Genomic DNA, 19,138 nt, shown 5'->3' on the forward strand with positions numbered 1-19,138 from the left:
TGTACCAAATTTTATATTGATATATTAATTTTGTAATGAGTTATGTGCGTTTAAGTGATTTTCGGGAGGGGACCTTGTATGGGAGCCATGACCAGTTATGGACCGAACGGAAAAAAATTTCTTTGTAATATTTCTGTGCATATAAGCAATACTTGTACCAAATTTTATATGGATATCTTACTTTAGTAATGAGTTATTCGCGTTTAAGTGATTTTTGGGAGGGGACCTTGTATGGGAGCTATGACCAATTATGGACCGATCGGAAAAAAACTTACGCAATAATATTTCTGTGCATATGAGCAATACTTGTGCCAAATTTTTTATGGATATCTTCATTTAGTAATGAGTTGTGTGGTTTTAAGTGATTTTCGGTAGGGGACCTTGTATGGGAGCTATGACCAATTATGGACCGATCGGAAAAATTCTCAGTAATGTTTGTATGCATGTGAGTAATACTTGTACCAAATTCTATATGGATATCTTTATTTATTAATGAATTATGTGCGTTTAAGTGATTTTCGGGAGGGGACCTTGTATGGGAGCTATTTCCAATTATGGACCGATCCAGAAAATATTTTCTTTGAATGAATTCTATTCACACAAAATTTTATTTTGTAAAAAAAAAATTTTATTTTGTAAAATTTTGTGAAGATTTCGACATTGTGACGGATGTTATTAACAAAAAACCCATTTTCCGGGAATATGTACTTTTGTATGGGAGGTATATGAAATTATGGACCCATGTTAGCAATTTTTGACAGGGATCAAGGTCTCGTGTAGAAACTTATGTATGGTAATTTTCACGAATTTACCTTGCATGGTTTTCGAGAAAATTAAATCAGAATGTGTAAAAAATGCTTATTTTTTTCGAGGTTGTTTTAAATTTTGATTCATAACTCTTCCCGGTGTAAGCCGAATTTGCTCATTTTCAATACCAAACTGCTTAGGATAACAATGAATATTTTCGATGAATTTAGTTTACTTCCTTTGCTTCGTTTTAACGTGAGCGTGTTTTAGGCAGACAGGCAGACGGACAGACGGACATAGCTAAATCGACTCAGAATTTGATAAGGACCCAGAATATATAAGCTTTGTTGGGTCTCAGATGAATATTTCTTGGTGTTACACACGGAATGACAAAGTTATACATACCCTCTATCACCACTGATGGTGGTGAAGGGTATAAAAACAGGCATTAGAATGACAATTTTCCATTAAAATTGCTTCATTAAATATCTGTTTGTAAATCTGAGAGAGTTCCATTTAGGAATTCAGTTTAGAAAATCACAATTAGAATAAACGTTTAATGTTAAAATGCAGAAAATTAACATAATCGTTACTTAAGATAAACTTAACAAAACAAAGTAGCAAAATTATGTATATAGGACTGCATTTTTGATTTATAAAAAAATTTCAAGTTCAATAGCACTATTTACCCAAAAATAATAAAATACTGTATTCAATGGTCAAAACTACTTTCATAGACACATTTAAAGTCAGTACCATTTAAGGTATAGTTTACAAAAATGCAGTTGTTAAACATTTTGCATAATTATATTAAAATATTTTAAAGAAAAATTTCTTCTTAAGCTTAATTATTAATTAATCTTTTTGTTTAAAAAATTATATTAAAATTTATCTCGCCTCGAAAATTTACAGTTAAGTTTTAGTTCATTAAGGTTTATGTAGATGTTCTTGAAAAAACATGCTTGTAAAAAGAAAAAATACTTTTATACCATTACTTTCTTTATAAGCTGACCTGAATATTTACCTTCAAACTACGTTTCCCGTGTTTCATATAAAGAAATTTTTTCTTGATAAAAGTAGAATATGAGAAAATAACTGCATACAAGCGATCTCTTTAGCAAAAAAAAATTCATGTATTTAAGCATTTGGAGAAAAAAATTCAACAGTAAAGTCAGTTTAAGGGTGAAATATTTAAATCAATTTTACATATTAAATAAAACATTAGCCAATGTTTATTTCAATATCAATTACCTATTATTTTTCAAATAATTAAAAGTGAAAAATTATGAATTCCATCAATCGCCATCATCTTCTATAAGACTTCAAAAAAATATTGATTAATATAAAATTTACTAAATACGAGACCTTAGCTTCTTAAAATGTCAGTAATAATTTCCACATGTTTGTAACTTGTATTTAATAATAATACGAGCGTATGATTATTATTTAATTCATGTATTAATTGTATATTAATCATACGCATATTTAGTATAACAAAATTACTTTTTCAAACATAAATTAACGGATAGGCTAACGGAAAGATTACCTTACCATTAACTTTTAACGTAAGAATTTTTGTAAAAAATATGAAGTAAAAATTCATTCAATGTCATTTTTTATATGAAAACAAGTAAGAAAGTTATAGTCGGTCAAGCCCGACCATATAATACCCTACACCACAGTTTATTTCGCGGAATAATTAGTTTCCTTCTAAGTTTTTAATTTATTATTTCAAAAATTAAGAAGTACTTAAGCCCTCCCGCCACGCCACGGCTTATTCCAAGGGAGAGTAAATATGGTATTTCACATATTCGATGTCTGTAAATAAATAAGCAATTGTTGAACTTTGTCGTTTCTAAGTTATTAGAAAGAAAAGTAAAATCAATTTGAAATACATAAATATATTCGAAATATGTTTATAATTTCTATTAAATCAATTGCTTTTGTATATCACATCCATATTATAATATGATCGTAAATATCGTTTTACGAAATACATACATATATAATTATTATGGACGTAAATATTAATTATTACTTACTTTAAAATAATTGACATTGATCAAATATTTAAAATAATTCCATAATTAAGAAATAAATTTTTATATATTTTAATAAATTTGTATTTATTTATTTATTTATTTATAAATCTACATAAGTAAATATTTATATACATTTATTTTCAGAATTTTTAAACATATGGAAATATTATTTATAATCTACCTTAATATGCTAACACATATTGCGTCATGGTAACTATGTATAGTTTCATATGTTTTAGCACTAATTGTGCTTTCGTCTATATTTGAAAAACACCAATCAATTTGTGTTGCACTTTTTGTAGTGCTCGTCGAATTGAGAGAGTTAAGACCTTTATCCCTGAGTTTTCTTTCTAACTCGCTGCAACTATTCCTTCGGCAAATATTAAAATCACCAATTATAATGGATTTTTCGTTAAAATAGTTACTTCGGGAAAACAACTCGTTTAACTCTCTGATTACAGATCTAGCAGGGTAGTTTTTATTTCGATACAAAACGGTAATGTTGATATCCTGGTACTTAAATATAATAAATTCAAATGTTTTATTTGCAATGTGAACTTGTTTACTATCGCAATATTGTATAGAATTTGCAAGTTCATTTTTCACGTAAACGATAATTCCACGTTTGCATCGTCTATTTGCATTTTCATTTGAATCTAATCGCATTCTAGGTAAAATGCTAAAACCAGGAATATCATAATTTTCATGGCTTAAAGTCCATGTCTCGACAAAACAAAGGATATCTGAAGCCAACATTAAGTTATCACAACGAACATCTTCAATATGTGCATGTAAGCTTTGAACATTATGATAAGTCACATTTATTGAATTTCTATCTATCAAAAAATCAAAATTTGTTATTAATTTTTTGCTATTTTGAAGGTTGTTCATCTCCACTTGCACTAAGTCATTATTAGTCAGGTTTGGTAAATGTGTTGGGAACTTTCCAATTAAGTAGAGTCCCGCAGCACTTGTTGCTCGACTGCACGCAACATATAAAGCAGAGCGTTTCATTCCTGATTTAAGATGAACAGCTACACTTGAGTATGTTGCCCCTTGGCTCTTGTGAATAGTTATACCTTCAGCTGGTACAACTGGAAACTGCTTACGGTCAATGTTGACATTTTCATTCCGTTTATATTGGAAAGACCGTACTAACAATTCAATAGGGGTCCACAGAGCTTCGCTTGGATGTCGCCTTTGTGATCGAGCTAAAACGCCAATGGAAGCATCAGGAAATTTAATCCACAATGTTAATGGTTTTCGATTATTATCAAAGCCAATTTGCATAAGTTGGCCAGTTGCTCCATTAACTAAGCCATCGCTAGTGTTGATATTAACCGTAATCATGTACTTTGCAGTTGTCTTTAGCTTCAAATCATACCGAAGTCCTTGAGTTTCGGATGTTTTAAAGCATTTGACATTTTCCAAAATGCGATCCCTATTTTCTCGGGATAGTCCCACTGATTTCACTTGATCAATGGCATATGATGTTACCTCTTCTGTAGCTATTCTATTAAGTTTAATCGTGTTCCAGTTATCAACTTCAATATTTGTACATAATAAATGAATTGCTTCATCTGGAACATGCGATTCAAGGACTTCTCGTGATTTCATAAGAGATATATCTACTTCAGACATTTTTCCGCATGCCATATTATTAAGAGCTCTTGCAAATGCTTGATCTTCTCTTTGGCGCATTATTTCGTTGAGCTCAAAATATTTAAACATGTCCCACAGTGAAGATCCGTATATTACACTATACGGATCATTTGTTGGTGCGGAAAATATCCAACTATCACCAACGGGGGGAAGTTGCCTTAAATCTCCAAATACTAAAACAGAAATCCCTCCAAACGGTGCAGTCGATTTAAACACCTGTTTTAGCCTTGTGTCGAGATACCTAAACATTTTTGATCCTACCATAGATATTTCATCTATGATTAGGAGCTTTAAGTTCAAGAATTTCGAATACAATGTGTTGGCTGTATCGTTAGTTAGTGGTCTAAGGTCAGCTGATGATTGATTTATGGGCAGTGAAAACATTGAGTGAAGTGTAGCTCCACCTATGCCAAATGCTGCCTTTCCTGTTGGTGCGCAAAGCAAGACTTTTATCGTATTCGGGTCATTACCAGGTATATAATTTTGTCTGTAATTCACTGACTGGTATAATGCAGATATTAATCTACTTTTACCGACTCCAGCACCACCTCCTACAAATTCATAAAATGGTTGGCCCAATTTTATATTATGTAACAAATGTGTCAAATAAATTTTTTGCTTATTATTTAATGATCTGACCATTGTTAATAAATCATTTTCTGGTATAAGAGGTGGTAGCTTAATTAAACGTATACAACCTTCCGGAGATTCTTCGGTTGGTTCGTTTTCTGGTATATTAAATACATTAATATCCGGATTTATTTCAGGAACCCCAAGAACTCTAAACTCATTATCAATAGATGGATTTTCATCTTCCCCATGACCATTATTGTCGGATTCAGATTCAAGTCTTAGATTTTCAAGAACATTTTCAAGTTCTCTTTCCTCAAAAACGTCGTATCGTCTCCGATTGGAATCAATGGCATCCTTATTAGTATTGCAAAAGCCTTCATTGTCATTTTGCAATATATCGACTTCCTCATTTCGCCAGGGATGATACAACATTACTAATTCCCTGAAGTAATCGCTCCGATGAGTGTTAACATTGTATCGTCGATATCTAATAACATTTGGCTTTGTCTTCTTTTTGATGAATCCGCTATTATCCTTAAGTCTAAGAAATCGTCCAGAAAACTCATTTTCATCTTGTTCATCGTGCTCGTTATAAGTTTCTTCATTTTGTACATTTCTTGCAGTTCTAGAAAACTTATAATAGGCTGCAAAATCTGCCAAGCACAGAGAATCCAACTCATCAGGTCGTTGTACGTAATGGTCTAAAAGACTTGTGACGTAGATATCTGTAGAGTCGGAAGGTAAATTTTGAAGTTCATCACGAGATCTTAGAATCAATACTCTTTCTTCAGGTCTAACGGTATTAATATATATGTCAGCATTACTACTTTCAGAAAGGCGCATACCTAGACAACAATATGTTGCTTCTTGAGCCGAAATTTCAGTACCAGAAATAAATTTATGGCCAATATGTTGCAATTTTTGCTTAATTGTGAAATTTCCGCCTCTAATTTCATCAATGGCTTCACGTAGAATTCTGGAAACTCCGCGATTAGACTTATTAATATAATTAACGATGTAACTGCAACATGCATAAGCGTCCAAAATGAATTGAATATCCATATTTGCTCTATGCAATTGTAAAATCGTAGGATTATATGCGTTTAGCATTTTATCCTCAAACTTTCTACGTAAGAAAATTTTAGGTTTTTTCAAAGATGAACGGAGGGATAATTTGTAAGCTTCATATGACATATTAATATGTTCATTTCTTAAAAAACATTCAAAATCATTAAGATTTGAAACTTCTTCAACGCTTAAATTTTGATTTAAAAAATTTTGAATTTTTATATATCCCTCCTTATACAGAGATGCATTTTCAAAGTTGTCTGGAAGAGGAGTTAAAATTTCGGTTTGAGGCATGGGGGGATATGGAATACCATATCGGCAAATTCTTTCACTTCTGTATTCCCTTGTACAAGACCGATTATGATTATGTTTCTGATAATCTATATATTGGGCAACACATGGATCGCTACCATTTGTGCTTATATATTTATCAATAAACTGAATAACGGCCGGGAAAGATGAGTGATCATTAAGATCAATTTTTGGAGAATCTTTAAGCCAGTACATGCCATGAATATGAGGGGAGCCTCTATGTTGAAATTCAACTCGCCAATAGTATTGCTGCACATAGTGGTTATCAAAAATGCCATTTTTCATTTTGAAGAGACCAAAAAGTTGGCGGAATCTAAAGTCAAAATAACGGGCACAAGTAATAGAGTCAGTGCGTATCAGTCTCGCCTTTTCCGTGAAACTAAGATTAACAGCTTCATCTTCAGTTATGTCTATATTGTCCACAGTTTTTGACAAAATAACCAAAAGCTCTGTCCATTTCGTTTCAGCAGCTGATAAAGTAATAAAAAATGTAGGTAGGCCAAATTGTCTAATCATTGCTACAGCTTTTTTCTTCTCAGCTTCCCAGTGAGCTGGAGAAGATCGAACACCCTTTAAAATACGATATCCATCGTCATGTTGTATGAGGCTGTTCATGAAAGTTTCGTTAAGGGCATTACCCGCTGTAACATTATTCGAGCGGACATGTTTGCGTAAAGCAATTGACATCGCACTTTTTATTGACAACAGCTCCAACTTCTTATAGCTGTAGAGTAATTTATCGATTCTGCAAGCACGTCTATCATACCTTCGTAGTTCTGAGCGAACTATTTTGCTATAACTTTCTGAGCATGTCCTTTTTCTCCCTCCATATATGGTAACGAATGATAGTTCCTCCGAATCTTCATCTATTACCATATCAAGAGGACGCTGGCCTTCGCCAGGTGCCATTACTAATCTTTGTAATGGTACATTTTCCACCGGAACATTATCAAGTAATGTTTCTTGTCCACCTGGATTAAGATTTTCTACATCAAACTCATCAATATTGCTCTCAGCGTTAGAATTATAATCATTTTGATTCTCGAAAATATTATTAATGATATTTTCATCTTGACGATCAGCTACAAAGGGAACAACATTTTGAGAAGCAAAACTTTCGAACCAATTACTGTCGATAGTTATGCCATGTTTAATGTATAAATCGGACGTAACCAAATATCTGGCAGCCTCAATAACTCTAGCAGGTCTAATAGTTTCTGTCATGTAGTCGTGCTGGTATTCAAGTCGACGTCTTAAATGAAGCTGAATTACTTCAGCTTGATCGAATGTCCTAGGTAGAGCTGTAACTATTTTATTGACGGAAATAGGAACATTTACAACAGCTCCTCTTATTGCGCTTTGTCTTTCAAATCCAAGAGCTATGATTATCATAAAAGGAAGTCTGGCTGTCACAAGCCGTTCTTCGATGGACGTTAAGTCCTTGAGACACTCAGGTATCTCCGGATAATCAAGTCCATTTGACAAACGAATATTTGGCCTTCGCTTATTTTTTATTGACCTACAACAAGTTTTACAAAAATTATATTTATTGTTTTCAGTCGGAAACCTTTCGGAAAGACAAAAAACATCAGTAATAAAATCGGTACTTACATGAATACTATTCCGAGATAATTCCTCTACCTGGTGTGGAAACCATAGTCCTCCGCAGCAGGTACATATTACTGTTGGCCCTTGTTTAATTGTATCGTTGTACCTGAGAAATCGTATGCGATTTCTATTTTCTGCTACTATTCGTCTGCTTTCCTCTAGTTCTTCTACAGGTAGTTCCTCTCTCAGTTGACGATTTCGTTCAGCTTGCCGGCTATTTTCCATTTCTCTGTTAATATTATCTTGCCTGTGGCGAGTAACTCTTTCCTGAACATTACGTTGTATGTCATGTTGATTCTGGCGCTCCATTGTTCGTAGTATGTGTCGTTGTATGGTGTTTTGTTGCTGTTCCATCACTCTGTATTGCATATTTCGTCTACGCAAAGAGCGCCGTAATGTATTCCTTGATCTTTCTAACTCACTGTAAATATTGTCACTTCTTCTGTTGCGATGCTCCTCTGTGTTGCGAACTTGTTCCTGTAATCTATATTCTTGATTACTCCGTCTAATTTGATGCTCTGTTGTATTACGAACTTGTTCTTCGATCCTATATTCCCTATGACTGCGTCTATTTTGGTGCTCTGTTGTGTTACGAATTTGTTCTTCTGACCGATATTCCTGATTTCTTCGTCTAATTTGATGTTCTGCAGTGTTACGGACTTGTTCTTGAATCCTATATGATGGGTTAGATCGTCTCATTTGATGTTCCAAAGTATCGCGGTACTGTTCTGCTTCTCGGTATAATAAATCAGCTCGTCTAATTTGACGACTATCTTCATCGCGAATTAGTTCCCGTTGACTATACGATGGATCTTGGCGTCTATTTTGGCGACTGAAATTATCACGATTTAGTTCCCTCTGGCTGTAAGATGGATCTGCTCGTCTATTTTGACGACTAATGTCATCACGATTAAGTTCCATTTGGCTGTAAAATGGATCTGCTCGTCTATTTTGACGACCAATGTCATCACGATTAAGTTCCATCTGGCTGTAAGATGGATCTGCTCGTCTATTTTGACGTCTAGCACCGTCACGATTTAGTTCCCTCTGACTGTAAGATGGATCTGTACGTCTTAATTGCCGACTTGCATTGTTTCGCATCTGTTCTGTTTGTCGAAATAATACATCTTGGCGGCGATTCATACGCCAAATAGAATTATAAAGGGGCTGTGATCTTCTCTGAATTGACCGATTTGCAACAGAATGTAACGTATTATCTTCTGATTCTTCCACAAGCCGTAATTGCCTCATCCTATTTCTATGCAGTACGCGGCGTTGTTCGGCACTTTGGTTGCGTGTTCTAGGCATTTCAAAATATTTTCCGCGACACACCCTTCTTATTCAAATACTAATTTAAGACTGATGGATGCCGAGAAAGACTTATTCGCGATCCATTTACATAGGTAATAAATCCCTTTTTCAGACCTAAACATTAATTTACACAGGTAAATAATCCCTTTTTCAGACAATAATATTTGAAGGTACCAATTATACTGCTTACACGTATTTATACGAATGCACTTACTACCTACTACCTACCAGGCGAAAATGGCCAAAATAGTACAGAGATATAGAACTATACAAATTACATATACTTAGTACTTCTTACAACTAAGTATTTACGTACAATTTTATCTTAATTTAATACCATAAGACATTTAATGGATATTGACTACAGACTGATTTTATGTAGGCTAGCGTCAAATATAGATAGAAAAAAATTGATAAAAATGTTCGGGTCCATATAAGGACCGTTTCTTGTGACATGAATTTATGTTTATATAAAGATTAGTTATACCGAATTTTATCGCTATATTAATGTTTATAAGTTAATTTTGGACATTCAAAACATTTTCTGAAGGGGAATTTGTATGGGAGCTAGGGTCTAATAAGGTCCGATCTTCATGAAATTTGGCAAGGTCATATAGTCTTGAATAAAACTTAATTTTGCCTTTTATAGATATACATGTATATTTAATACAATTGCATTCAATCGTTGGCACAACTGACACAACATCACCTAACCTAATACAGTTATGAGCTTAAGGGCCCTTTTCGGGGGTTCTGTTGAATGGGGGCTATGTGAAATAATGGGCCGATTTTAACCATTTTCAATAGGCTTCGTCTTTGAGCGAATGTGCCAAATTTCATCCAATTATCTTGAAAACGCACATGGTTTACATGGACAGCCAGACGGTCAGTAACGCTACTCTTTTATATATATAGATTACCTTGTTCCGATACATTTAAACAATTTATGGATGAAAAAATAATTTTCAGAAAGAGGCTTTATATGGGGGTTAGGTGCAAATATGGACCAAGCCCGATAAAATTTTTTGAATATATTTATATTTACATAATATTTTTTTGTGCTGAATTTCATCGCGATATTTGTGTTTATAAGTTAATTTTTGACATTCAAGTAATTTTCTGAAGGGGACTTTGTATGGGAGCTAGGGTCAAATGGGGCCCGATCTTTATGAAATTTGGCAGGGTCATCAAGACTTCTATAAAACTTAGTTTTGCCGTATTTTATCGATATATCTGTATATTTAACATAATTATGAGCTCAGAAGCCCTTTTCGGGGGGTTCTGTTCTATGGGGGCTAGGTGAAATAATGGACCGATTTTAACCATTTTCAATAGGCTTCGTCCTTGGGTCAAATAAAACGTGCGTGCCAAATTTCATCCAATTATCTTGAAAATTGCGACCTGTACCTTGCGCACAAGGTTTACATGGACAGCCAGCCAGCCAGCCAGCCAGACGGACGGACGGACGGACATAGCTTAATCGACTCAGAAAACGATTCTGAGCCGATTGGTATACTTTAAGGTGGGTCTAGGACGAATATTTTTGTATGTTACAAACATCAGCACAAATCCAATATACCCTCCCCACTAAAGTGGTGTAGGGTATAAAAATTGATAAAAATGTTCGGGTCCATATAAGGACCGTTTCTTGTGACATGAATTTATGTTTATATAAAGATTAGTTATACCGAATTTTATCGCTATATTAATGTTTATAAGTTAATTTTGGACATTCAAAACATTTTCTGAAGGGGAATTTGTATGGGAGCTAGGGTCTAATAAGGTCCGATCTTCATGAAATTTGGCAAGGTCATATAGTCTTGAATAAAACTTAATTTTGCCTTTTATAGATATACATGTATATTTAATACAATTGCATTCAATCGTTGGCACAACTGACACAACATCACCTAACCTAATACAGTTATGAGCTTAAGGGCCCTTTTCGGGGGTTCTGTTGAATGGGGGCTATGTGAAATAATGGGCCGATTTTAACCATTTTCAATAGGCTTCGTCTTTGAGCGAATGTGCCAAATTTCATCCAATTATCTTGAAAACGCACATGGTTTACATGGACAGCCAGACGGTCAGTAACGCTACTCTTTTATATATATAGATTACCTTGTTCCGATACATTTAAGCAATTTATGGATGAAAAAATAATTTTCAGAAAGAGGCTTTATATGGGGGTTAGGTGCAAATATGGACCAAGCCCGATAAAATTTTTTGAATATATTTATATTTACATAATATTTTTTTGTGCTGAATTTCATCGCGATATTTGTGTTTATAAGTTAATTTTTGACATTCAAGTAATTTTCTTTGTATGGGAGCTAGGGTCAAATGGGGCCCGATCTTTATGAAATTTGGCAGGGTCATCAAGACTTCTATAAAACTTAGTTTTGCCGTATTTTATCGATATATCTGTATATTTAACATAATTATGAGCTCAGAAGCCCTTTTCGGGGGGTTCTGTTCTATGGGGGCTAGGTGAAATAATGGACCGATTTTAACCATTTTCAATAGGCTTCGTCCTTGGGTCAAATAAAACGTGCGTGCCAAATTTCATCCAATTATCTTGAAAATTGCGACCTGTACCTTGCGCACAAGGTTTACATGGACAGCCAGCCAGCCAGCCAGACGGACGGACGGACGGACGGACGGACGGACGGACATAGCTTAATCGACTCAGAAAACGATTCTGAGCCGATTGGTATACTTTAAGGTGGGTCTAGGACGAATATTTTTGTATGTTACAAACATCAGCACAAATCCAATATACCCTCCCCACTAAAGTGGTGTAGGGTATAAATATTATTAACGGCTAAAAGTATGCTACGGGTTTTGTCTGATAAAAACTTAGTTTGTAATAATGAAAATATTTGAAGTTCTCTTTATTCCTCACAAATTAAAGTTACCTTTTACTATTACAAACATTAAAGGCAAGTTGTTATAATGACCCTTAATAGCATTCGTAAACCAAAAACATACATAGATAAAATTTTATTTGTATTTATACAAAATAAACAAGTAAGAAATTATTGTCGGGCGAGGCCGACCATATAATACCCTACACCCTACAAAAATAAAATGTGATTTAGTTTTCATAATAAAGCATTTATGTTGAATTGTACTTTGCCTCAGATATACATACTTAAGCCATTTATTGTTGAATTCTGGACATTTAAGTGAAATTTTGAAGGGGCTATGTATAGGGGCTATCATTTGACCACCCTATAATTATAAAATTCATGAGGGTCATCAAGGTTAGTATAGAACTTGGTTTTGCAGCTTTTTGTCGATATATATGCTCATATATTAAACATAATTATGTACTTAAGAGCCCTATTCGGCGGGTTCAGTTCTATGGGAGCTAGGTGAAATAACGGACCGATGTTAAACATTTTTAATAGGCATCATCTCTGGTATCATACTACCGACCTCTAGTATGATTTCAAGGTTTATAAGCCCTATTCGGAGGTTCAGTTGTATGAGGGCTAGGTGAAATAATGAACCGATCTTAACCATTTTCAATAGGCTTTGTCCCTGTGACAATAGAAGATCATGTACCAAATTTCATTAAATTATCTTCAAAATTGCGACCTGTAGTTTGATTACAAAGTTTCCGTGGATGGACGGACAAACGGACAGGCGGACAGACAGACAGACAGACAGACAGACGGACGGACATAGCTAAATCAACTCAGAAAATGATTCTAACCCGATTGGTATTGGGTATAGGACCAATATTATTGTGCGTTGCAAACATCAGCACAAACCCAATATACCCTCCCCACTAAAGTGTAAAGTATAAAAATGAATTAAAATCTAAATATGAACAATTTTAGCAACATAGAGTTAAAGTTAAATCTTTTTTGTTTTATTTTCATAGCAACAGTTGTCTAGTTAATGGCTTGTGAAATGTCACCAGGACATATGCGTAGCGTATGACCTATCCATTTCCATTTGTGAATGAGTATATCAGTTATTATTGGACTTCAATTTGTTCAGCTCCAAAGTTGTTCATGCAAGCACAGTTTTAAAAAATCTTGAACAGCATTGAATAATTTTCAACACCTGTGTAATACAACTGTGTTTAGAGAGATGATGCTCGATCTTCATATTAGCATACCGAACGCTGCTAATTAGCATTTGTTCTATCGTCACTAAAGTCCCTATATTTAATAGTAATGATGTTAACAAGTAGACGTTAAGTCTTTCAAATCTGATTATTATGTCCCCATAAGGACTCAAGTTAATAACAGCATTACGACTTTCTTTATATAAAAGTATGATGACACCGTTTGATCTTACCATAAATAGGTTTCTTTTATTTTTCGAAAAAAAGGGACAAAAATAAGAAATAAGATTGATTAAATTTATTTTTGTCCTTAAAATCTGTTCTAGAGAAAATTATTGGTAAAGTACCATTTCTTAAGATATATTTTATTTATAGTATTTCATTTTACTTTTTTATCCCATTGAAATAAATTACAAATATTTATGTATGTATTGAGTGTACAAAAAAATACAAACATAAATAGAACAAATTCAATTTCCTTTACTAATGAAAGCGGAAACCAAATTGAAACATGTTTAAGTGTTTTCTCTTCTATTCATTTCAGATCAAGAGTAATGACTAATGGCTTGACGTATTAATAGAAAGTAACAACAGTAAATAGAGATGATATATTGATTGAAATATTCATGAACTTGAATTACTATGGATTTAGATATTAAACTCAACAGGTATGAATGTAAAGTCGGGTATATTAACAAGGTTTATCTTTGTAATAAAAAATTTATTGAAACATTTTTAGGATTAACTAGTCTTTAAATTGAGTCAAAAATAATGTTTATTAGAGTGAGTGTGGGATAATTGTTCTCGATTATTTGACTTTTGGTGTATTTACCACAGGTATGTAGACCTATCATACAGTCCCCATTGTAGTGGTATGGTATGTGTGTATATAAACACATGTAACCTGAACTAGAAATTATTTAAACTTACATTGTTATTGTTAATAAATAAAATGTGCTACTACTTATGTATGTACATATTTTCTAAAGGCTATTAAATAATCTCACTAATAAACATCTAACAAAACATTGTTAATATTTCAAATAATTATATTTTGTGTTAAATTGTATGTTTCAGATAAACCTAAGTTATAATGACTAATTAGTTCATGTGCTTCGAGTTAAATACCTAAATTCTATTATAGTGTTTAATCTTTAATTTTGCCCTCAAATCAAACTAAAACATACTTTGTATGGCTAACAAATTATATAATGTAATTTTCCCAAAAGCAAATTACATGGTACATACACATATATTGCTGCAACATAATATTCACATACGCACATAAATGTGGAAATTTGAACATAACATTTATTTTGCATAAAATCTGTTTTATCTATTATAGAAAATACAGCATATACATAGAGTGTCCCATAAAAAGAATTAGCAGGCAGATAGACATATAAACAAATGAACGAATAAAAATAAAAATTTCAAACAATGCTACTTTTAGAGACACCCTTCTTTTCAAGTTTTATATTACATTTGAGGCAGATTTTGTTAGGTGTACAACATTTGTCAAGTAATTGCCAAAAATAAATTTTGTACAGAATTTAATTGCCTAAAAAATATACACAAGTAAGAGTGTTATATTCGGCCATGCTGAATCTTATATACCCACCATCAAATCATCCTTATTTGTAAGGTCAATTACAGACTGATCCTCATAAAATTTAGTGGGAGATTTTAGTAATACGAAAATGGTTTATGTCGAATTTCATCGCTGTACTTGCAGTTTTAAGCTAGTAATGATCTTTAAAGTCATTTTCTGAAGGGGACCTTACAAGGGGGATAGGGTTAATTAAGGACCGATCGTTATAAAATTTGATAAAGAACTTTTGGCTCGCACAAAACTTGTTAATGTAGAATTTTACTGCTATACTCACATTTTCGCGTCAGTAATAAACCTTATATGGGGGGGTAGGGTCAATTATGGACCCATCCTCATAAAATTTAAGAAAATGATTTTAGTTCCTATAAAATTTTTTTTTGTCGAATTTTATTGCTACATATATATATGTATGTATATATGTTTCTTAACGTCAGATACGAGCATTAAAGGGGGGTCTTATATGGGGGGTAGGGTCAATTATAAACCGGGCCTTATAAAATTTTGCGAAGTGACAAGTTTCTGCCGAATTTCACCGCTATTGATGCTTCTCTTAGCCAGTTATGGGCGATAAAGTCAATTTCTGACGGGGACTTCATATGGGCGGTAGGGTCAATTATGGACCTATCATTATAAAATTAATTTAAGTTCTAAAAGAGATTTAAGTTCTCATTAAACATGTTTGTGCCGAATGTCACTGCTATTGATGCATCTCTTAGCCAGTTGTGAGCGATAAAGTCATTTTCTGAAAGGGACTTTATATGGGGTGTAGGATCAATTATAGGCCTATCTTTATAAAATTTTACAAAGAGATTAATGTTCCCATAAAACATGTTTGTGCCGAATTTCACCGATATTGATGCTTCTCTTAGCCAGTTATGGGCGATGAAGTCAATTTCTGACGGGGACTTCATATGGGCGGTAGGGTCAATTATGGACCTATCCTTATAAAATTTTACAAAGAGATTTAAGTCTCATTGAACATGTTTGTGCCGAATTTCACTGCTATCGATGCATCTCTTAGCCAGTTGTGAGCAATAAAGTCATTTTCTGAAGGAGACTTTATATGGGGAGTAGGGTCAATTACAGGCCTATCCTTATAAAATTTTACAAAGAGATTAATGTTCCCATAAAACATGTTTGTGCCGAATTTCACCGCTATTGATGCTTCTCTTAGCCAGTTATGAGCGATAAAGTCATTTTCTGAAGGGGATTTTATATGGGGGGTAGGGTCAATTATAGGCCTATCCTTATAAAATTTTACAAAGAGATTTAAGTTCCCATAAAACAAGTTTGTGCTGAATTTCACCGCAATTGATGCTTCTCTTAGCCAGTTATGGGCGATAAAGTCATTTTCTGAAGGGGACCTTATATGGGGGGTAGGGTCAATTATGGACCGATCCTTATAAAATTCTACGAAGAGATTTATGTTTTCATAAAACATTGATGCTTCTCTTAGCAAGTTATGAGCGATAAAGTCATTTTCTGGAGGGGCCTTATTTGGGGGCTAGGCGAAATCGTGGACCGATATTGCAAATTTTCAATACCAAACCAACTGCATCAACTAGAAGTATCTATGCAAATTTTCAGCTCGCTAGCTACTTCCATTTGGACTCTATCGTGTTTTCAACAGACAGACAGACGGACGGACATGGCTAGATCGTCTTAGAATCTAATAAGGACCCAGAATATATATACTTTTATGGGTCTTAGACGAATATTTCAATGTGTTACAAACGGAATGACAAAAACAATATACCCCCATCTTTTTTGATGATGGGTATATAAATTTTGAAAATTAAGCAATAGTTAGTTACAAAAAAATTAGTATTAGTTTTGATACAAAGAAGGGGTCATGTTATGCATGCATACATAGCGCATACCCAGTACAAAAGTGACACAACTAAAAAACGAAAAAATAAAACTTTGAGTTGAGTCATTTTAGTACTGGGTGTGTGATATATTAAGCATTATTTGTACCAATAATATTAAGAGAATTATTGAAGTTTCGGGAGCTTTTTGAAAAAGGACGCTCTTTAGACTGGGAGTAGACTTGAGACTACTCCTTAAAGGACTAGGTCTTGGTCCAAAACTAATCTAAATATATACAAAATATACTCCATTTAACTATATGAGGACCACGTAATCCATCCATTCAATTCATCATAGTAATCCCAAAACTACTCCCTTGCTAAAATTATGGGAGTACGTGATTCACAACATGGTCCCATGTAATGCAGGCTATGGACCATGTTGTTTTCGAAAAAATAAACATGATTCATGACTGCATTACATAGGACTACTTAACGGATCATGTACTCCCATAATGTTTACAGAGGAGTAATATTGGGAATATGGGAAATTGGAATAATGTGCTAAATTGTACCAAATTTCATCTAATTACACTGGTTTGCAATGAAATCCTCCTTTAAGAGAAATTATTATAGAATTAAAGACGTTAAAGACATAATTTTTTGCAGACCAGTGTAATCTTTAAAATTTTAATACCCTTGCCAATATAGTGTTGTAGGGTGGTGGAATAAAAATAATTGCTCATTTGATGTTATTCTAACTGTTGGTAATAGAATTTAAAACTTATAAATACTGGTTGTTGTATAGTGTTGTAGGGTGGTGAAATAAAAATAATTTCTCACTTGATGTAATTCTACCTGTTGGCAATATAATTTAAAACCTATAAATACTGGTTGTTATAGTCTGTCCCTGAGTACAATTCACCACTTTAAAAATTTAAGTTTTATTGTTTATTTGTGTTTATAAATTTTTTCATTTAGCAACAAAATACCCTCATGAATAAAACCAACAGATAAAGTTATTTTCATAATATAATCAATCTTAATACGAAACGACAAAAGAGCTAATAAAATAAAGAACAGCCTACCAACGGCAACAAACAAGACTTTGTCGGCAATACAACCAATAAATTTATGAAGTACTTAAAGCATGTTTTATGTACAATGTATATTGTACATATGTACAATTAGGCCTGACCTTAATAAAGATAATTCGTATCAAAAATCCACTCTAGGAAAATCATAATACAAAACATAATCGATCTTGCTAAAATGCTACCAATATACAGCAGATTTATTGCAAATAAGTTTTCAGAATACTAAATCTGAAAATTAGTCTTATTATACATATTGTAGATAATAACAAATACATTTTTAGGCGCTGGTTTACTGTTCATCTGTTTCCGCCTGCTTTTGCTAACAAATGAACAAATCAAGCCTAGAGGTAAACAATGTCTACAGAGATTGTTAAAGCAAAAGAAAACAAATTTATGTATTTTGAAATCATTATACTCTAAGGACTAACTAACAAACTTGTTGTATTAACAAACAGTACAGATAATAAAAACTTTTTTTAAAAAAGATAAAATGTTTTAAGAATGTAAAACCAATTTAAATATTTATTATACAAACAAATTAGCGTACAAATCTATCTTGAGAATAAAATATCTCGAACAAACTTTTCATTCTTATATTCCATTAAAACATTTTCGAATTTATTTGTTGCTTTCAATATGAAATAATAAATATTCGTCCTGATTGAGAGGAATAGCTAGTAAAAGGAATGTTCGCCTATAAATAAGATTTTATATACACAGAAAAAATTAATTTTAAAAAATTTTCAATTAAACGATTAATCAAAAATTTTAAAAGGGTTCAATTCATTTTGTATTTGATTCATAAAAATGTATAATCAAATACGTATTTAACAACAACAAAAATAGAAAAAAATAAAAATTTTGTGTACGAAATCAATTATAAGTAGTAATTGAATATACAATTTTTGTTATAGGTTGAACTTCAAAAAATAAAATAATTGAAAACGAGGTTTTGGTAATTGAAATCGTTTTTCAGTTTTTTCTGTGTACCAATCGATACTTTTGTAATTGTCAAAACAATTAAGTTATTTATTAGATTTATGCTGAATTTTATTATACATATGTAAATCGATATTAATATGAATATCAGGGTGATATTAGGAAAATTTTAAAAATACACATTCATGACTAATGTGTATTTAACTGATTTAACTTTGACAAGATCCTACCCCAATTTTTTTTAACATAGTAGCTTTGTTCCTTTACTTGTCAAAAGA

The 19,138-nt window shown here is 32.8% G+C and overlaps 1 protein-coding gene across 1 annotated transcript; it reads right to left on the bottom strand.

Moving 5' to 3' along the window:
* Window positions 1–2,550: 2,550 nt before the first annotated feature.
* LOC119609402 lies at window positions 2,551–9,113 on the bottom strand. Its single transcript, XM_037964161.1, has 3 exons — window positions 8,119–9,113; window positions 3,949–7,923; window positions 2,551–2,602 (listed from the first exon to the last, which is right to left on the bottom strand). The coding sequence occupies exons 1-3, from the start codon at window positions 9,111–9,113 to the stop codon at window positions 2,551–2,553; spliced, it is 5,022 nt and encodes a 1,673-aa protein (XP_037820089.1).
* Window positions 9,114–19,138: the final 10,025 nt, after the last annotated feature.

Source organism: Lucilia sericata, unplaced genomic scaffold, assembly GCF_015586225.1.
Source record: "Lucilia sericata isolate MDLA Ls3-8-SP2 unplaced genomic scaffold, ASM1558622v1 Contig000977F_arrow, whole genome shotgun sequence".
Taxonomy (NCBI): Eukaryota; Metazoa; Arthropoda; class Insecta; order Diptera; family Calliphoridae; genus Lucilia; species Lucilia sericata.